This window comes from Mustela nivalis, assembly GCF_964662115.1.
Source record: "Mustela nivalis genome assembly, chromosome: 13".
In the NCBI taxonomy this organism is placed as follows: Eukaryota; Metazoa; Chordata; class Mammalia; order Carnivora; family Mustelidae; genus Mustela; species Mustela nivalis.
In genome coordinates, this window is record NC_139032.1 from 6013387 (window position 1) to 6034912 (window position 21526).

Below are 21526 nucleotides of genomic sequence, written 5' to 3' on the forward strand. Positions count from 1 at the left end.
GAAACAGTTCTTAACCACCGTGCCACAGGCCTCAGTAGAGAGCTGTGTTTCGTTGCTAGTGATGGGTGAGGAGACAGTCACAACATGCCTGTTTTCAGGTTGCACTTATGAGGTCTCTGAGTGGAGGAAGTCTCTGGCCAGAGAGGTGGGACATCATGGCCATCACCGAGAGAGCACTGTCAGAGGACCACTGATCAAAAGGAGACTGAGATGCAGCGGGAGATCATCTTAGAACTGCCCCCACCTTCCTCTTTATCATCGGTGTACATCGTATATTCACTCGTGTAACTGTTTAGCAGTTGTGGACTGTGAGCTCCGGGAGGGTGGGAATTGGACCCATGTGTTCCCGGCTATAAACCCAGGGTCTAGCACTCCCAGCACACAGTAGGTCCTCAGTGCCTATTTCTGGAACTTATGAATGAAAAGAGATTGAAAAACTGGACAGGAAGTTGTTGGGAAATGAAGGGTGGGAGTTGAAAAGGTTTTAGAGGACTTTTGGTCTCTCCTTCTCTTCCGGTGGTGGAAGCTGAGTCTCAACGACTGTTGCTAACTGAGCTCCTAAGCACAGCCTTAAGTCTGCTTACGTCATCTGCTTGGGGGCAGCTCCAGGAGGCTGCCCGACACGCCTCTTTTCTGACCGCCACTGAAGTGTGGTTGTACATGCTCCCTCTTGAGGGGTGCCTGGATGTCTCAGTTGAGCAATGGACTCTTGGTTTTGACTCAGGCTGCGGTCTCAAGGTCCTGGGATCAAGCCTCAGGTTGAGCCCCACGTCTGGCTCTGTGCTCAGTGGGGAGTCGCGCTCTCTCGAAATAAACAGATTAAAAAAGAAGTCTTTAAAATGTCCATCTTTGGGGCACCTGGGTGGCTCAGTGGGTTAAGCCTCTGCCTGCAGCTCAGGTCATGATCTCAGGTCACGGGATCGAGTCCCGCATCGGGCTCTCTGCTCAGCAGGGGGCCTGCTTCTCTGTCTACCCCCCCACCACTCTCCCTCCTTGTGATCTCTGTCAAATAAATAAATAAAACTTAAAAAATGTTTTTTTAGAAGTCTGTCTTTAATGACCTCTGCAGGGGCCTATGAGAGATGCTGGCAGAATAGCCCCTTGCGGGTGAGGTGGTCTTGGCTGGGCTGCGTGCTGGTAACCGGCCCACACTTACACTCCTCTAGGGACGGCCCTGCCAGGCATGCGGTAAGGAATGTAACGGTCCCAGCACCGACGGGAGCAGATCACAAACACGGGTGTGATGCCAGTCTTGGTTCGTGCTACCTGTCGGGCAGAAAGTGACATAGGGTGATGTGGTGGGGAGCACCAGGCTTCTTTAGGTTGGGGTCCCGCCTGTCTGATGAGATGACATTTCAACTGAGGTCTGAGTACACGGAGTCTTGAAGGCCAGCGTAAGATGCTTTGGTTTTATTCTAGCAGGATGGGGAGCCCATTGGAAGGTTGGAAGTGAAGGACCCCAGGTCAGAACTATAGTATAGCCTATAAGTTTTAACATTCTTTTTATAACCAGCTCATGCTAACTAAGAAACTGTGGCCAGCTGACCATAGATAAGGGAGTCAGCAAGCAGCATAACAGGATAACGAGTAGCAAAACTCTGTGTTTAACCCAGCTGTTTCTGGCTTCTGTATAATAATGCTTCTAATGCTTTGCTAAGAAATGAAAAATTGCTTAAACCCTCGCTCGCTGTGTAATCAAATAAAGTTATACCCTTCCCCTGTTAAGAATTTCCCCTACTACTAAGTAAAATTGATAAGGGTTGTCTCCCGTACCAAGGCCGGAGACGTGCGGTTCAGCACGTACGCTAGCTGGAGACGTGTGGTTCAGCACGTATACAGATAAAGGTTAGAAACGTGCAATTCAACACGTACCCTCTACTGTACACTACCTGAACGGTGACTGGCCAGAATGTATGGTTGATTTTAAAGGATTGGCTACCTGTGTGTAGGCCTTACTGTAATGCTTTGAAATTACTGGCTAGAAAAGTGAGGGCTCTGATGTAATGGACTGTAAAATTCTATATTAAGTCACTCCCGAAACAGATCGGGGCTCTCAGACACTGACCCATCCCTCGCGGATTTCGTGGTCAAGTGTCCCTGGGAGTCCGAGCATGCCCGAATAAAATCCTCTTGCTTATTGCATCCAGTGGTCTGTGAGTGCGTCCTTGGGTGCGGGTCCTCTACGGTCTTTCAGAAGAAGATGGAAAGGTACAGTGAGATGTATCTATAACATGGTAGTATATGGAGGAGAGGTCTGTTAGCGGGACAGCGGATGCAGGGAGCCCGGCTCAGGGACGGTGGCCATGGTCCGGGAGGCAGGTGGTGGGGCCGGGACCGGGCTGGTGGCTGTAAGGGTGGAGAGACGACACAGACTTTAGATTTATCCTGGAGATGGAGTCTACAGGGCTAGCTAATGGGTTCACGTGAGGAGTGAAAGAGTGAAATTAAGGGTAAATCCTAGAGTTTTGGCTCAAGCTTGTGGTACTTGTTCTGACGGGAGGATAAGGAAGAGCTTACTTGTGGCAAAAACTCAAGAGTTCTGTTTTGGACCTGTTACCTTGGAGACATGAGGAGACGTTTAAGGTGAAACTTGAAAGATGAATGGGATCTCCCTGAGAATGGGAAGGAAGGAAGGACATTCTGGAAGGAGCAGCGTGGGCTGAGGGAGTCCGTAGGTAGCAGAGGAGGGGAAGACAGCTCACCAGTCCGTGTGGCTGGTGCACATCCGAGACGACACGAGACGAGTGGAAAGATGATTTCCTGATGAAAGAGATAATGCGTTCTTTATGCCCTGTAATTCTTATTAGAGCCTGAGCATTTGTACCGAGCGGAATAAGTAGGAAGACATTACTCCGTCACGTTTGACAATGTCAGGTGTTCATCCCACGGGTGTGCCGGAAATACGCCCCATCAGAGTTCTCAGAATCAAATGGCTAAGCCCGTCTCACTGACTCTGGTTTCCTTTTTAGCGGTGCTCTGCGCAGGGGCCACTCTCGGTCTGAGCCTCTCGTGGAGCACCTGCTGTGTAGACAAGGAGGGTTCCGCCAGTAGCCGTCCTTCAGTGCGGTGACTCTCAGTCCTCCTAGACCTGAAATCTTCTTTCGGGAGCTCGTGGTTTGTGGCATCCCTTTGCTGTACTGAGATACGATTCATGGTTAATATAACCAGCTCATATACATCGCGCAAACGGTATACTATCTCACCTGCAGCAAAGGAGAAATAAAAGGAAAATGGTTGAAAATAATACACTGGTATTGATACCTGAACATTGAGCGTAAGGAGGTATTTAGACGTGGCATGATTTTCACAATGCCAGTTGCGTCTCAGTAAAGAGCTGAACACAGCCGGGTACAATTGATTCTTAGTTTACATGGTAGCTGATTTCCTGAAAATTCAGTGTATGTTAAGATCGTACAAAGCAAGTGCGCCGTGTTCCTATGTAACTGTGAGGTTCCAGGCTTGGCCAATTACAAAACAGCTTCTCACCTGAAAGAATGTTATGATGTTAGAATGTTGTGTAGGAGCGTCTTGAACATCGCAGGACATCTTAACATGCAAATTTTTGGAAATGTCCCTGTGGCTGGTACCAGCCCTGCTAAGAACCACAGCTTTGGCTGTTCTATGGGTTACGGGGATGCTGGTACCTCTGTGTCAGAGGTCACATTGACCTCCACCCGCCCATGCCCCCAGTCTACCTGTAACGTTTGCGTGAATGGGGCATTGTCTACCTTGTTTCTGTTCTATCCCTAGGGCTTGTCCCAAGATGTGTCCTTAGAAAACATTGTTGCAGGAAAGGATGGGTGGATGCATTGATGGATGGACAGATGCATGATGGATGAAAACCGATTTTTCTCTTTGTTCTGTTTTGCGGAGCAATCCTTTCATTGTTATTTTGTTCTATGACGCGGGAAGGCTTTTAAACATGATCCATGAGATAAGAAGTAGTAGAAGTCTCTGCTACTCCACCTCTTGAATAACAGGTGCTTTGATCAAAATGTCTATTTTTAGCTGAGTGCCATCTGAGCTGTCACCTGTCTGAGCTTTTGTTTTGTTAAACCTGGGAATGTAGATCATTTTGAGAATGTAAATCTACTTATGGCTCTTCTCCTTTCTTTCTAGTGTGGGAGGAGTTGGCCTGCTATGAAGAAAACACACGGGATTTCCTTTTCCCTGAACCCAAGCTGACACCTTCACTCCCTGGGATGTGCCGGGAGGTGCTCATGAAGACGATCGAGGGGTTTCCAGTAAGTGGTTCACGCCCAGCTGGACTTCAGTGGGGAGAGACTCTTGGGACTTGGACGTCTTATTTCTGATAGGACTTGTTCTTTTTTTTTTTTTTTTAATTTTTTATTTTTTATAAACATATATTTTTATCCCCAGGGGTACAGGTCTGTGAATCGCCAGGTTTGCACACTTCACAGCACTCACCAAAGCACATACCCTCCCCAATGTCCATAACCCCACCCCCCTTCTCCCAACTCCCCTCCCCCCAGCAACCCTCAGTTTGTTTTGTGAGATTAAGAGTCACTTATGGTTTGTCTCCCTCCCAATCTGATAGGGCTTGTTCTTGGGCAGATCACGCCATCTCAGTTGGTACTCCTAGTGGCCCCGTTTAGATGCCCCATTCAAAACCCAAATTATATGGATTCCCACTGCTGATCTGAGAGGTGGGGGTGTCTTAACCTATCAGGCCAAATCATTGCCTGTTCATACTGTCACTTCCTTCTAAAGATGCTTTCCCCCCTCTTCTTAATGCAGATTAACGGAAAGACTTGATGTTTCTGTAGTGATAATGGAAGCAAATAGAGTTGTGAGAGTAACAACCCTGCCTCTCATTTCTTTTGAGCTTTTGGGTTTTCCTCTGGTATGTCTTTTGTTTTTGTTTTTTTAAAGATTTTATTTATTTATTTCACAGAGAGAGATCACAAGTAGGCAGAGAGGCAGGCGAGGAGGGGGGTGGAAGCAGGCTCCCTGCTGAGCAGAGAGCCCGATGTGGGGCTTGATCCCAGGACCCTGGGATCACAACCTGAGTTGAAGGCAGAGGCTTTAACCCACTGAGCCACCCAGGCGCCCCTCCTCTGGTATGTTATTTTCCTCGTGATAGCTCTCCTGTCAGCCAAGGCAGATGTCAGAGTCTCCACTTAAGGGAAGGGAGAGGGACAGAGGCTCACAGTGAGAGTATGGAAGGATCTTGAATGACACAGCAGTTATTCCCAAGGCAGTCTGTTTTGGGGGCATTACCTGAACCCAAACTCAGCATATTCATTTTGGTGATCTCTCTGGTGGTTTCTAACCCCACAGCAGCTCTGACAGTTTCCTCAACCTTTATGTTACTCAGGGGGCCTCTGTTGGAAGGGTCACAGCTTTATGAATTTAAAAAGCCTATTTAATACTCACCCCTGCTCTTACTCCCCCATGAATTGCTGTCGTTAGGATCTCATAAAATGTCATTGCCTCCTGTTTTGTTGAGAGTATGGTGCTGAATACGGAACATAAAGGACCCTTGTTTCTGTGATGTTTGTGGTGACAGAACTTCTCATATTTCAAGCAGCAAACATTCATCCAAAGTTCTCCTCCTCCGAACTGCTAATGAGCATAACTTTTAAACCCTCCATAATCATGATGGTTTGGTGAAGATCACAGACACCATTTCCCCCCCTCAGAGATACTCTCTTTATCTGTCACTTATATCCGTAGTACTTGTGAGAATGCTTGCTTTGTTATTTAGAGCTATTGGTATACTGCTCTTCCGAAGCTACAAGGATAAAAACCGGTGCCTATCACGTGGGGGTTACTCTTCATATTAACTGTGGTTTGCCTGAGTCTTCTATTAAGTCAAAGCCATCTGCAAACACGGGGCTGGTATCCAGCTGGGTATCAAGACGAGGAGAAACACGGTCTTATCTTCTCCCAAATGTCATCTCTGTTTAACTTTGTGAGCACAAGTAGGAAGAAAAACGTAGAGGAAGTTGTGTTTAGTTACTCATAAACGCAGGTAATCATCAGAGAAAGGGCTTGAAAACTGCTGGGAAAGATCCTCATGCATTAGGGGTAAAGTATCAGTAAAGTTAATGAAACTATGTTTAAAAACAATTTGGAAAAAGATAGAGGAGCTCAGTTTTTCTCGAATGTTCTAGAAGGCAAAACAAAACCAGTTGGCATAGTTTTAATGAGGGCTGACCTTCGCTGAGCGCTCACTCGATGCCAGGAACCGTGCTGGGTTTGATACATGACTTACCTTGTTTGGTCCTCCTTAACCCTGCAAGGTGGCTGCCATTCTTTTCTGGTTTCGTGGCTGGGGAAGCTGGCGCAGGGAGTTGAAGTAATGTGCTCGAAGCCTCCCGGAGAGGGATATTGTGCTGGCCTGTCGGACTTCAAAGTCAGCACGCTTGGTCGCAGCGAGAGGCTGATTCTCTCACATTTCTGTCAGCCCAGTGTCCACTTTCTCTTCATCAAGATTGTAGAACGTGAGTGTGGATTATGTGTGCCGGTCAGGCAAATCATTCAGTTGTTTTCTCTTATTATTTCATTAAAAATTAGACTTGTTTCCTCCATAGAAGTGTGACTTTTTCTTTGTATTTCCACATTTCATTTTATTTCGCTTGATACCTTGACAGCTTTTTCTCCTTCCTTTCCTTGGCAAGGTCAAGAATTTTTTTTTGTTTGTTTTGCTTTGTTTGGGCTTTTTGCATAATTTCATTTTTTTGTAAACTGAGCTTTTTGACCAACGTGGGGCTTGAACTCATGACCCCAAGATCAAGAGACGCATGCTCTACCGACTGAGCCAGCCAGGAGCCCCCCAAAATTTTCTTTTTCTTTTTTTTTTTTAAAGATTTTATTTATTTGACACACAGAGAGAGAGATCACAAGTAGGCAGAGAGGCAGGCAGAGAGAGAGAGGGGGAAGCAGGCTCCCCACCAAGCAGAGAGCCTGGTGTAGGGCTTGATCCCAGGACCCTGGGATCATGACCTGAGCTGAAGGCAGAGGCTTAACCCACTGAGCCACGCAGGTGCCCCAAGAATTTTCTTTTTTAATATAATTTGTTTTCTTGTGAGGTGAAGACTGACTTTGTAAAGTAAGCAGAAAGAATATTATTTCTTAATTATTCACTTGTAGCTAATCATTTCATTTTCCCTTTGATATTGGAATTCTTGAAAAATTGTACTGTGAAATCTGTTTGTTGACCTAACCATTATCACCTTCCTCCTGTTGCTAAGGAAACTGGACAAGAGAGAACCTGTAAATTTCAGCTCTAAACTATTAAGCCAAAATCAGTACTGCTGTGAAAAAGGAAGTACATTCCTCCTTACTGTCTGTAAGTCACTGTCAGGGGTCGAGGTTCTAGGAGGTGAACAAGAATGTGTTACAGGGTGTGGACTCCTGGCAGGTAGGGCACCCTCTTCCTCCTCTCCAGGCGACGTGGAGCAGGGGCCCGAAGGCTGGCTAGACAGCCACAGGTGCAGAAGTTAAGGCTGGACCCCGACTGCCTGGGTTCCGTCCCAGTTTTGCTGCTCAGTGACTGTGACTTTGGGTAAACTAGTTAGTCTCTGTGTACCTTAGTTTTCTCACCTATAAAATGAGCTGATACTAGTCCTTCCCCCATCGGGTTAAATGAGGGTTAAATCTATGTACAGGGTTTAGCATGCTGTCTGACAGGCAAGTACACGATGTGAGCGGTCACAGTTGGTCATGCTGTCATTTCAGGGGTTAGCACGGCCTCCCTGCGAGGCCATGAGACAGCGGCACAAGTCGGTGCCTCAGGTGGTGACTTGTTCAGGGTCGGACAGCCCCTTAGCCCAGCCACTGGTCTGTTCTTCGTCAGGGGACTAGAAGTTTTGCCTTTTATGGAAGGTCATGTAAGTGGAATCTAAGTCTACAACCCTTTGAGACTGGCTTGTTTCACTTTGAAAAACGCCATTGCGAGCCGCCCATGTGATGGTGTGTGTCAGTAGTCTCTTCTTCATTACCGTTGACCGTGTGTCTGTGTGTGTCCCTGTGCGCCTGTATGTGTCCCTGTGCGCCTGTGTGTGTCTGTGTGCGCCTGTGTGCACCTGTGTCAGTATGTCTGTGTGTGTCTGTGTGCATCTATCTGTGTATGTCTGTGTGCGCCTGTGTGCACCTGTGTGCACCTGTGTGTGTCTGTGTGTGCCTGTGTGAGTCGGTGTGCGCGTGCACAGTATTCAGCGTGGTACCCATCAGAGACAGGAGTGCCGATCAATGAAACAAACGGAGAGTTTGGGAATAGAGCTAATGAACATAAATATTTGGTACAATACAAAGCACGTTTTTCAAAGCAAGCAGGTGAGGAAGGAGGACCTCTGGGTATTGCTCCTCCCAGATAATGTCACTCAATCCTACGGGTCAGCGCATTAAAGAGAGTAGCTAATGGCATGAACGCGGGAGCCAGAGCTCCTGGGTCCAGCGACCAGCCCCCAGCCCGGCGTCAGGGGCGGTCAGCTGACTGACTGACTCCTCCACAGAGTCCGGATTCTGGAGCGCCACCTCGCGGGGTGGTTGGGACGCACCGATGGGTCGTTCTATGCAGAGCACTTGGGTCAAGGCCTGGCGCAGATTGCATGTTACACAGGGCGTGGCTCTTCTCATTATGCTTATGTCTTATTTTTTCGTTTTATTGATGTGTAATCAACCAATAAATATTGTATACCCTTAAGGGATACAACTTGATATTTTGATACACAATGTGAAATAATTGCCACATCAAGCTAATTAACTTATCCATCACTTATTACTCATTTAGCCTTTTCTTTCTTTTTCTTCCTTCCCTTTCTCTTCCTTCCTTCCTTCCTCCCCCTTCTTCTTTTTATTTCTTTCTCCCTTTTCTTTCTTTTTTCTTTTTTTTCTCTCTGTCTCTTCTTCTCTCTCCCTTTCCCTCCCTTCATCCTTCCTTCCTTCCTGTCCCGAGGATACGTAAGATCCACCCTCGTAGAAAATTTCAAATTTACAGTGTAGTATTATTAACGATGGTCACCTTGCTGCACATCAGCTAGACCTGTAGAACTCAGTCATCTTGCACAACTAACTGAGACTTTGTGCCCTCAACCACCACCTCCCCATCTCCCCCATCCTCCAGCCCCTACTGGGAACAGGATTCTCCTCTCTGCTTCAATGAGTGTGACTGTTTTAGATCCCACACATAAGTCAGGCACACCGTATTTGCCTCTCTGGATCTGGCTTATTCCACTTAGTATGATGTTCTCTAGATTATTCTATGTGGTCATAAAAGTCTTTTTAAAGGCTGAATAGTATTTCATCATATATATATTTGTTATGTATATATTGTAGGTAATATGTGTGGATTATGCCAACTGCACAAAAAAGTAATTAAGTGCTTACATGCTTTCAAGTTAGAGGGTGTGGGCCCAAAATCTATTTCCAATAATTTTATTTGCTTCTTTTATGCTGTTTTATTTTTAGGGCATTGCTCCCAAAATAGAGTTTTCTACAAGGACAGCCATCAGAGAACGTGTGTTTCTGCAAAGAAACAGATTTCCTGTAAGTATAACCAAGAACCCAGTGATAGAACTGTCAGGAATTTTCTCCACAGACTTAAAGAATTTCAGCCCACCAAGTTTCAATGTAACTGGATGAATAGAAACCTGGAGATTTATTGCTGGGTTTGAATTTCCATATTCAAATTATTTGTTCCGCCCTATCACATTTGACCGAGTGCTTTTGACAGGTGTTCATCATGGTCTTGTTGGTGGAAGAGATGCAAAAGCTAAAATCACAAGTTTGATGTAAGGCGGCTGCTTAGCTTTCTTGTTACTGTTACATGACTTCTGCCCTTGATCGTTTGAATAATAGCATCCGTTAGTTCTTTTCCTGAGGCTGCAGCACAGAGCTGTATTGGTGGGGCCTTGGGGCATCCTTGAGCACTCTTCATTTCTCTGTCATGCTGACTGCTTTCGGTGTTTCTTTTTACCTTATTGTACATAATTTTTAACCATTTAAAATATCTTCTAGAACAATATGGAAAATGAATGAATGTACTTTGTAAAGCTTCTTCAGGGGCTTTGCTTGTCATCCCAAATGTTCCCTGGATGTCCTGGAAAATCCTTGAAAGTGTAGACTATGGGTTAAGGCCTACTGAATGCAGAGGGTCACTGCTCTGTGCAAAGCCATCAGTCCTCTGGGTGTCACAACTCAGGAGGCCAGTGATTAATTCTGGAAGGCATTGGCTGTTTTTTATTAAAAAATTTTTTTTAATTTATTTTTTAGAAAGAGAGAGCATGAGCAGGAGGGGCAGAGGGAAGAGGGAGAGAGAATCCCAAGCAAACTCTGAGCACAGAGCTGGATGTAGGCTTGATCTCATGACTCTGAAATCACAACCAGAGTTGGATGCTAAGTGACTGAGCTACCCCGGTGCCCCCACGTTGGCTGTTTTTTAGTTTTTCCCTATTTACCCACTATTTTCTCCAATCTGATATGGGTGCACAGTGATTTTTATTGTTTATTTTTTAAAAGGATTATTTATTTATTTACTTATTTGACAGACAGAGATCACAAGTAGGCAGAAAAGCAGACAGAGAAAGAGAGGAGGAAGCAGGCTTCCTGATGAGCTGAGAGCCGGATGCGGGGCTGGATCCCAGGATCCCGGGATTGTGACCTGAGCTGAAGGCAGAGACTAACTCACTGAGCCACCCAGGCACCCCACACAGTGATTTTTTTTTTTTTTTAGTCTGTCTCTCTCTTATACTCTGCCATTTTAATATTGTTTTGGCCTCTTAATATTGGTCTTCCATTAAGTCTTAACTTTTTAAGGTAGTACCTCTTATTGCTTTTTCCCTTGTAACAGAAGTATTTAGTTTAGAACACCAGAAAATGCAGATAAGCAAACCAGACAAAATAAAAATAAAAATTGCCTGTCATCCTTATTATGCAGAGATGAGCATGACTCATTTCTTTGAGTATATTCTTCTGTATACACACACACACATGCACACACACACACACACACACATACACATTATTTTAATGTTAAAAGATCGGGATCATGCAATACTGCATATGATTTTGCATTTTTCCTTTTTCACTTAGTACTCCACAAACATGTTTCTAACAATCTTTTTGTTGTTGTTTAAAGATTTTATTTACTTATTTATTTGACAGAGAGAGAAAACACAAGCCGCAAGAGTGGCAGGCAGAGGGAGAAGCGGGCTTTCTGCCGAGCAAGGAGCCCAATGCAGGGCTCAGTCCCAGGACCCTGGGATCATGACCTGAGCCAAAGGCAGACGCTTAATGACTAAGCCACCTGGTGCCCCTAACATCCTTTAAAAAAAAATTATTTATTTTAGAGAGAGAGCACGAGGAGGGGGAGGGGCAGTAGAAGATGGAGAGAATCTCAAGCCGAATCCACACTGTGCATGGAGCGTGATGTGGGGCTCGATCTCATGACCCTGAGATCATGACCTGAGCAGAAACCAAAAATCAGATGCTTAACTGACTGAGCCACCCAGGTGCCCCATGTCTCACATCCTTAAGTATCTCAGGCCATGCAGTTTTTCACAGCTTCATAATTGGCCGTTGTATGGACGAACCATGATTTGGCCAATGGTTTTCTTGTTGGGTTCTTCACTGATAGAGTAGTCAGAGTCTGGTCAGGAAGCAAAACCACACCTGTTCTTTTAGTAAAAAGATCTAATTAATTTTTTTTTTAAAGGCCAAACAGGGATTAAAGGACTGAAGGACGGAGGGTAAAAGGGGACACGAAGTGACAGACATAGTCACTTGAGGAAGCGGCTTCCATCCCTAGGGCTGAGGGACGAGAGGAAGAGGTGGGGTCATTAAGCTCCTAGGAGCCCGAGGGAGAGACCCCACACAGCTGGGACCAGAGCTGCGGGGTGGGGCTGCTTGCCCGGGTGCTTCCTCAGGGGTTCCGAGGGGGGCTCTGATGAGTGGGACTGGGACCTCTTGGAGGGACAGTGCTCGCTGCTGGTGCCTCTGGAGCGTGGAGGGAGGGTCCGGCGGGGCAGGACTCAAAGCTCTGAGCAGGCGACTCTGGCCGCCTGGTGCTGGTAGATCTGAGCGGGGCGCCCTGAGGCCGGGTCTGGGGTTATTGGGGCGAAAACTAGACACTGGCCCTGCGTGCGTGTCTCACGGTGCAGCCCGGTGGCTGGGGTGACGCTGACCCAGTAGAAGGCAGAGCTCAGGGCGGGAGTCCTGGCTTCGACCTCCCGTTCGCAGCTTCCCTCGGGCGCCGCCTAGTGGTGGAGCCTCTGCGGAACCGCGGGCCGAGCGGAAGGGTTTGCCCCATCCCAAAGCTGAGTACCAGCCACGTGGGTTTGGAGCAGAGAGGAAATTGCTTACCAGTATAAATGATTGCGCTCTCTCTCTCTCTTGATTTCTCATTGTTTGAATGGTTATAAGAATGTCTGTACCTGGGGCGCCTGGGTGGCTCAGTCGGTTAAATGTCCGCCTTCAGCTCAGGTCATGATCTTACCGTCCTGGGATCAAGTCCCTCATGGGGCTCCCGAAGGGACATCTGCTTCTCCCTCTCCCTTTGCCCCTGCCCTGTCCTCTCTCTTTCTCAAATTAAAAAAAAAAAAAAAAAAGAATGTAGCTATGCACATACATAGTCATTTCCTTACAATGAATTCCTTGACGTGAAACTGTGTATGCCCTATTCAGCCCCTCCCCCCAATAAATCATCTATCTGTGATGAGGGAGGGGTGTCTGATACCTTCCACCTTCCTCCTAATGCAAAAACTTTTCACTGTTTGAAATATATGATGCCAGCCTAGTAAGTGATGTTAAGCTGAGCTAAAGAAAAACTAAGGAGAGAACACCCTTTCTTAGTTCACGTTTGGCAAATCTGAGAGATGTTCAGTCTTCTTCCTGAGTTAGACAAAATTCCATTCAATACAGTTCTGTCCTGATTGAATTTTTCTTCTTTTTTCTCCCATTTTCCATTTTTATTTTTATTTTTTAAAAAGGTTTAGTTTATTTATTTGACAGACAGAGATCACAGGTAGGCAGAGAGGCAGGCAGAGAGAAGGAGGGGGAAGCAGGCTCCCTGCTCGATCCAGGACCCTGGGATCATGACCTGAGCCGAAGGCAGAGGCTTTAACCACTGAGCCACCCAGGCGCTCCCCATTTTCCATTTTTAAAAACAGCATTTCTTGTTTTTGTTCCAGGAAGAAAGATATAATAACTCAGGAAGGCCTTTATCTGCAACAGATGGACCCAAACTCCCCTTAAATAATACGAAGAGGAAGCCAAAGGACAGTAATCTCAACAGATTGCCCCAAAGCGTGCAAACCCGTGCACCCTCTCCCGTTTCCGCCCGACGCTGCTTTCACGACCAGCCTGCTCAGCTGAACCTTGGAAATAACATCAGGCTCTCCGGGGGAAGCAAACCTCCATTTGTAGTGAGACACGTGAGCCTTAAATTATTTTTCAGAGTCTGGAAAGGTAAAGGTGCGAATGAGGAGAAAACCCAGAAAGGCTGGGCCGTAAGAACACGTGGGTGTTACTAAATAAAGGGGGAATTCTTTTTTTTTTTTTAACTGGAAACATTTTATTGTTTTTAATTTATATTTTTAATGTGTTTATTATGTTCACTTAACCAACACATAGTACATCGTCAGTTTTTGACATACTGTTCCACATTTCATTAGTGGCGTGTAACACCCCGTGCTCGTCACCACACGCACCCTCCTTGATACCCACCACCCAGTCACCCTGTGTTCCCACCCCTTCCCTTCTGCAACCTCTGTTTGGTTTCCAGAGTCACGGCTTGTCTCCCTCTCTGATTCCTTCCCCTTCAGGGTTCCCTCCCTTCCCCTGCGATCCCCCCACTGTTCCTTATGTTCCACATATGAGTAATTGTCTTTGTCTGCTTGATTTACTTCACTTAGCATAACCCCCTCCAGCTCCATCCAAGTTGATGCAAAAGATGGGCATTCATCCTTTCTGATGGCTGAGTAATATTCCCTTGTATATATGAACCACGTCTTGATCCATTCATCTGTTCATTTTTTTTTAAGATTTTATTTTATTTATTTGACAGAGAGAGATCACAAGTAGGCAGAGAGGTAGGCAGAGAGAAGGAGGAAGCAGGCTCCCTGCTGAGCAGACTGGGATGCGGGGCTCGATCCCAGGACCCTGAGATCATGACCTGAGCCGAAGGCAGCGGCTTAACCCACTGAGCCACCCAGGCGCCCTCATCTGTTCATTTTTTTAAAAAGATTGTATTTATTTATTTATTTGTCAGAGAGAGAGAGAGTAAGAGAGCACACAAGCATGGAGGAGGGGCAGAGACAGAAGCAGGCTCCCCGCTGAGCAGGAAGGTCAAGGTGGGACTTGATCTCAGGACCCCAGGATCATGACCTGGGCCAAAGGCAGACACTTAACTGACTGAGCTGCTCAGGTGCCCCTGAAGAGGGAATTCAAATTGGGGCGCCTGGGTGGCTCAGTGGGTTAAAATCTCTGCCTTCGGCTCGGGTCGTGATTTTGTGGTCCTGGGATCGAGCCCCACATCGGGCTCTCTGCTCAGCGGGGGGCCTGCCTCCCCCTCTTTCTCTGCCTGCCTCTCAGCCTACTTGTGATCTCTATCTGTCAAATAAATAAATAAAACCTTTAAAAAAAAAGAGGGAATTCAAATTAAATAATAACTACGATTAGCTGAAGTTCGCTGCCTAGAGTCATTATCAGGAAAGTCATCTAAAAGGATGCCTGAGTGGCTCCTTTGGTTAATCGTCTGCCTTTGGCTCAGGCCATGATCCCAGGGTCCTAGAATCGCGTCCCACATCGGGCTCCCTGGTCAGTGGGGAGCCTGCTTCTCCCTCTGCTTGCTGCTCCCCCTGTTCATGCTCTCTCCCTCTCCCTCTGACAAATAAATAAATAAATCTTCAAAAAAGAAAAGAGTCATACAAAGATGTCTCATGTAGAGGACTTGCTCAGTACATGTCAGTCATCCCTATTTTTAATTTTTGGAAATTATTAATAGAGTGTGATCCCTCCCTGTGACAACCTGCCGTATTTTGTTTATCCAGAAGGATCGGCGGACTGGCAGGAGAGGAAGACACACACAACAAAGGCTGAGGCGTGCTCTGTAGCGATAGAAAACGAAAGCTTCCTCAGTTTTAAAGAAAGTGCTTGAGTTTTTAAAATGAGGTGGTTGTTCATTGGCAGGACACACCGGTCTGCACGAAGTAGAGGCGATGGGCCTCCTCACAGCCCTCATTAATGCCGACGTAGATGTAGCCCCCAGGAAGCAGCCGGCACACGGCATCACACTAGCCTCCTGCCATTGTGTTGCCTGGGAGAGTAATGCAAAGTAGAAAAAAATGAAAAAAAAATTACCTATTGGCTCACCAGCATAAACAAAAAGTAAAAAGTTTATTCAATTGAGAACATTTCCTTTCACTTTTTACAATTCCATAAGATTTTTCCCCCACCCCAAAGCTGTGGTTCTACTGGATACCCAGAGTTTCTCAATATATACATGGTTAATATGACATTTAAAAGCATCTCTTACATCATGTTCTGGTTAATGACTTATTCTGTGAGAGCTCTTATACCTCCGGTTACTAACTGTTGATATTATTGTCAAGTCGATAACTTGGCTTCAGATCCCCGCTGGTGGTGTTTGCACATGAGCATAAGATACAGAGCGCAGTCAGCCGCAAAGTAGGGATGTGACAGGGACAACGGTGTGCGGGGCTGGTTTGTAACAGAGGTTACTTGGCTAGAAACCATAGAACAGCTGTTTTCCTCCTGGTCTTGGGTAAAAATGGCAAAGTCTAACAACCAGTCTTTAAACACGGCTTTATAAAACTTGTTGAATTTATTGGGCAGTCTGCTTCATTCCATTGGAAGTAGATTTTTGTGAGATACACTGTAGTCGACACCCCTTGGGCTAAATAATCTTAAAATCTTGGTAGATGTCATAGGGAATAAAACTGGCTTAATATTTATTTTATTTGACAAATTCTCATACAGTCTCTACTGTGTACCACGCCCTTCTCTAAATGCTTTCTATGGATTCACTCTTATGTAGCTTGATTTCCTGATCGTATGTGACATTTCTTCAAGTGGAAGCATTAAAATTTAGAGGGTCCTAATGGGAAGACTGGACATTCTAATCAATATATTTCTGAAAGTAGGATGAAGAAGAATGTTATAACTTGCCTGCTTGAAATTAAAAGATAGAAATAAACAAGATAAAAAAAATCCAGCAACTCTGTGTCATAAATATTTGGGAGGAGTCCCTATTTCAAGTGTTTGGACTGGCTTACAGATTGTCTTGTCCAATTCAGGAACATCAGATCACCTTCATTAAAATAATGTAGTTGCTACTCTTCTTTTTTTCAAGGTTCTAGACACTTAAACTGGAAGGGCGTGTGGATGGCTCAAATACCAGCCAGTCATCATCCCTGGTCTCCAGGGGGGACCCCATCTCGGCCCACACTGCTCACTGTTGAGGACCATGAAACTCTGTCCTATTTTGAAATATTTTGAAATAAACTCCACTTGCTGTTTGCTGGGCTCGATCCTGAACCTGTGGTTAAAATATCATTGATGTCTGACTTTATGCTAACATTTAGCCCATACCTTCATGTTGAAGCAAACTTCCCTTGTTGGGATAACATTGAACGTGCCTGGAGCCTGGGATTTAATTTGTTCCCGGTCTCTTTTTACCCACGTGGCCCACATTTGAGGGGGAGAAGGGCACTACAGGTAAGGAGGAGAGGGTAACACAAGGGATGGTGGGTTCAGATCGTATTTCTTCCCTTTCTTTCAGGTGGACAGTGCAAAGCCTTTTGGCGAGAATATTTCAGAGTATCAGTCCCGAAAGTCGAGAAGAAAACTTCAGTTTTCAAACTTGCCTTTCCCGGGGAGAGGAGGTACTCGAGTTTCTTGTTAGCGCCCGTACATTCCCCAGTGGGAACAAATGCATCTGCCTTGGAAATCTTCTTTCGTTCTGGGCCACCCCGAGTTTCTCTGGAAACTCGAGGCCTGATTCTCAAGTCGAGTCCAGGGGTGGAGTTGGCAGGGCGGGAGCTCCCCTGGGGCAGAGCCGGAGGAGAAGCTGTCCCTTTCCCAGTTCCCCGAGCTGTGGCAGGAGCTCGCTCCCTGGCACGCCATCGCCTGCGAGCTCTGCGGCAGGTGCTCCCTGGCTGGGCCGGGCACGCGGGGGTCGGCTTGTCCTGGTGTGAACACCCTCAGAGGCACCGCTGAGAGCTCACAGATGAGGCTTGGCATTTCTCCGGACGGGAAGGAGTGGGAGCTCGGGGAGAGATCAGGAGGCATAACCTCTGCTCCTTCCAGGTCAGGGAGGAGGGAACCAAGGCTGCCTGAAGCGGGGCTCAGTTAGGTAAAGGCAGGAAATCCCACCCGTGGAGGGGTCAGGACCCTTTTGCCTTCGTAAATATTATTGTTTATACAGGTTTTTTTGTTTTTATTTATACGGATGAAATCAATTAATAGTTTATATAGATGAGATCTATTAATATCTAGCATTTTAGAAATGGAAGCTGAGACATTTGTAAAATACTGGACTACACAAGCACCCCTTCCGTTAGCCGTTCTGAGTGGTGATGTCAGGACGCCTCATGTAGCTTTTGGAAACTTCCATTGTACAGTTGTGAGAGAACGAGAAAAAGAGAAGTCCCGTCTTAGTGTTACTGGAACAGTCTTGACCTTGCAGAGCTCCTGAAAGTTCTTGGTGACCCCTGGGGAGATCTCTGGACACAAGATATGTTGAGAGTCACTGAGTAAGTGCATCTCTTGGTGGCATTGACCTTATGATTGAACCCCCCGCACCATATCAGCTCTGAAGGTCATGGTGGTGAGGTTCATCCATTCCTGAACTTGATCAGAATTCTTAGTCTAGAAATGCCAGCCCGTTTTCTTGACTCCTGGTGGAATTGGACTTAGGCCGTCCCTGATGACAAGTTCCCTATCTTAGGCTTAAAGGCTTGTACTTTAAAGGGGGCCTCATGGTCTCTTTTGGTAACTCAGGTCGGTGTTCTTGAATCACAGTGACTGTTAGCAGCCCACCGAGGTCAGAGTGCAAGGTTTGAAGCAGAAGGTGCTTTGTCACCTCTGACATTTAATTTAAGTCCTTTGGATTGAAAATCACCCATGTCGCCTATACAAGCAGCACTGCCTTCCCTGTTACGGTGAAATCAGGCAACGGCAGACGTCCTTTCCCAGGGACGACATGGTGGGCTTAATGCTGGCTCGGTTACGATGGGGCTCTCGTGCCTCACACCGGTCTCGGCCTCTTTGTCTTTTCTTAATCCTGGCAGGTGGAGAAGGGAGGCTCCAGAGAGCTTACAGAGTGTGCACTGGTCACACCCCCAGTGTTTGGCATACCTACATTTAGAGAAGACGTTCAGACCTCTGGTTTCTCAGCTGGAGTCCCCGTAGCTTCCAAGCCAGACCTTTGCTTAGGTCACCTGTCAGCTCATTCATCCAGGCCTAAGGTAGACGAAAGCAGTGCTGCTCAAGCTTGAATGTGCATTCCAATCACCTGGGGGTCTTGTTCCAGAGTAGATTTGAATTCAGCAGGGCTGGGGTGGGGCCTGGGAGCCCTTCTTTTCTTGCAAGCCTCCAGGTGATGACGTGGCTGGCCCACGGACTGCACTTTGAGAGACAACGGAACAAGGGCTAGCCCCCTGTGAAAGGGAGTGCTCCAGACAGTTGCAAGGGGGTTTCTAGGCAGCAGGCATATTTGTGACTGTGGCTGTAAAGGGCCTTAGCATTGCCAGCACCCTGCTCAGCTGGGAGCTGGGGAGAAGACGCGTCAGGGACGAGACAGACACTCTCACGGCTGTGCCTGGAGGCTGTGAGCGCTGGGCTGGAAAAAAGCCCTTTTCGTATCTCTCTTCGTACTGCTAGTGGCAGGGGACATCAGCAATCCTCGGAAAGCCGGTTGTCACTGCCTAAGCCCCAAGCACAGAGGGGGAAGGCTTGTGGCCTTGGCCTACCCTTGCAAAGACGCCTTCCAAAAGCATTTTTTTTTTTTTCTCGAATTTGGAAAAATCCAATTTAGTCTTGATTCTGCCTGTGTGTGTTTATCACATCACTTCCTGGTCATTCTCACCACCCTCTGGCATTAGGCCTGTTTAACTTAGGATCGTTCAGGGTCCCGAGTACGCTGTGCACCTCTCCTGCCTTATGCTTTCTCCAGCTCTTGTCTCTTTATTGTCTCTATGTAACCTTTGCGTCTGCCTTAGACAAGTATGCTGGAGAATTCCTGCATAAATAGGGTTCCACATAAACCAAAGACAGAGGGAATGACAGAAGAGGCAGAGTAGAAGAATTTTATTTATCTGACAGCCACCTGGCTTTCTTTCAGGCTCTGGGTGCCTGGGCCAGTACGGGTTTTTGTTTTCGAGGCTGTGTAAGGATTACCGAATTTACGGCTTCACTTTAGGCTCTCCTTTGCCCTTCCCACATCCCTGTGTGCTGTCCTTAATAACATAACTTCATCGGGCCTCAGGGGGACAGAAACACTCCTCGATAGGATCGCAGTGACTCAAGGGACTTGTAAAAGTTGACAGGGTAACTTACAAGGGAGCATTTAAATTCTTTAATAATTCATCCCCATGTCATATTTCCGTGCTCTGTGGAACAAAGGTCACAGTGGTGTTAGGGGTAATTGGTCGTAACGAGTCACTGAAACACCTCTTCCTCTTTCTTCTAGCTGCTTCTCTTGACAGCCTTGCCGCTAACGTAAAGGTAATTGTAGAAATAGCATCTCTGAAATGACTGACTTCCCGCTTCTAATGTCGGTTATTGTGCCTTCCCCAACGAGTGGTGGGAAGTGTATTGCTAGCAAGTGCTGCTCATGGGACTGGATTGCCGGAGTCTCGGCAGAGTCTGAGCGATGCCTGGGCCCTCCTGTGTGCTTTGCGCTCGTTGGTTTGTTCCCCTCACGTATGCTCTCTTCGCCTGTGGAGTGAATCCCCCCTGCATGTGGCCCCAGAACCTGCTTCAGGAGTAGGTGTTCTTCCTGCTGTTTTTCCTAAGCGGATACTTTCATAATACATATGGAGGTGGTAAGTCACTTGCTCTCGAAGTTTGATTGGTTTGGGGAGATGCAGGCTCAAACGTCGATGTTCCAACATGAAAATAGATACAGGCAAAGAATGGAGCGGATGGGGCTTTTCATGCTGTGGCATTTAAATAGTTTATTTAAAAAAATGATGTCTTCACCAAACCTGATAATCCCATATGCTCATAAATCAAACCTCAGAGCACGAGTTTCTTTTGGCTTGTGGATATAGGCCAAATGTGCAGAATTTTGGTTACCTTGCCTTGACCTTGAGCTTCTGAGCATTTTGTCTCTCACACTGCCAGTTCCTGCTCCTCTTTTACTGGGGGGCTCCCGGGGGGCAGGCCCTCTATCCGCTTGTCCCTTCCTCACCCCACCCACCCTCAGCTCTAAATTCAGCAAACGAAAACAAACTCACAGCTGAAGAATCATGCATGTTGTCCCTTAGGTTATCAAAGAGCCCGATGAACGGATTGTTTTAAGGAAAGAATCATCGTCACCTTTCGATTCAAGTAAGTTCGGAAAACCCTCGCCCAGCTACAGTAACCAAGGGGATGCCGATCTCCTCGGGGAAGCTTCATTCGCCACCTCCCAGCATTCCAGATCCGCCAGCCCTCCTCGGGATGAGCCCCTTCTCTGCGACGAAAGGTCAGCGGCAAGCCCCCTGTTTATTTCATTGTGCGGAGAGTGTGTTGTGGTCTAGCAGGCGTGAAGCCTGGTCACTCCATCGCTTGCTTCCTTAGGGTTATTCAGCTGTTGATATGAAAAATCAGTGCTCGTTTTTAAGTCTTCCCAGAAGGAAGAGTTGAAGCCTTTTCTCTCGCCTGTGGAAAGCAGATCTCAGAATGTTTGTTGAAAATGGGACAAACATGGGCGCCTGGGTGGCTCCGTGGGTTAAGCCTCCGCCTTAGGCTCGGGTCATGATCCCAGGGTCCTGGGATCGAGCCCCGCATGGGGCTCTCTGCTCAGCAGGGAGCCTCCCCCCACCCACCGTCTGCCTCTCTGCCTGCTTGTGATCTCTGTTTGTCAAATTGTCAAATAAATAAATAAAATCTTAAAAAACAAAAAGCAAATGGGACAAACAGCTAACTTGGCATAGATGCTGTTTATCTATCCGTTTTTGTCTTCCATAAAAAAAAACAATAGGAGTGAAAAAAAAATCACTCATAGTTCTGCCACTCAAAGGCAAAGATTATTAACATGTAGGTGTATTTTCTCCTTTTTTTGGACATTTTTTTTGGCTTATGTATAGGATCGACACAAATAACACTCCGCACCTCCTGCCCAGTTGCGTATATGTGGAAGGCAGACCAGAAATCGAGAGAGGGACCTTTGTTTTCCAGACTGTACCGTCTGGTAAAATGACCAGCCATCCAGCTGGCCTGGGACGACTGTGATGTCAGCCCTTGACGTCCTGCATTCTGGGAAACCCCTGAGTCCCAGGCAAGCCAGGACGGTCTGGTCACCTTAGCTCCGGGAAAATGGCACTGAACTTTTTTT

At 46.8% G+C, this 21526-nt stretch overlaps 1 protein-coding gene across 18 annotated transcripts in view; it reads left to right on the forward strand.

Annotated features, from left to right (window-relative positions):
• SPATA6L (spermatogenesis associated 6 like) overlaps window positions 1–21526 on the forward strand; it is a 51389-nt gene that overhangs the window by 19199 nt on the left and 10664 nt on the right. For 11 of the 18 annotated variants that reach the window (XM_082694354.1, XM_082694364.1, XM_082694365.1 and 8 more), the window contains 6 exons: window positions 4120–4244; window positions 9436–9513; window positions 13155–13397; window positions 16766–16868; window positions 19676–19710; window positions 20475–20674. In XM_082694354.1, coding sequence (XP_082550480.1) covers window positions 4120–4244; window positions 9436–9513; window positions 13155–13397; window positions 16766–16868; window positions 19676–19710; window positions 20475–20674 — 784 coding nt within the window. The remainder of the gene's footprint in view (window positions 1–4119; window positions 4245–9435; window positions 9514–13154; window positions 13398–16765; window positions 16869–19675; window positions 19711–20474; window positions 20675–21526) is intronic. The other 7 variants (XM_082694357.1, XM_082694356.1, XM_082694358.1 and 4 more) reach the window with 2 other exon arrangements.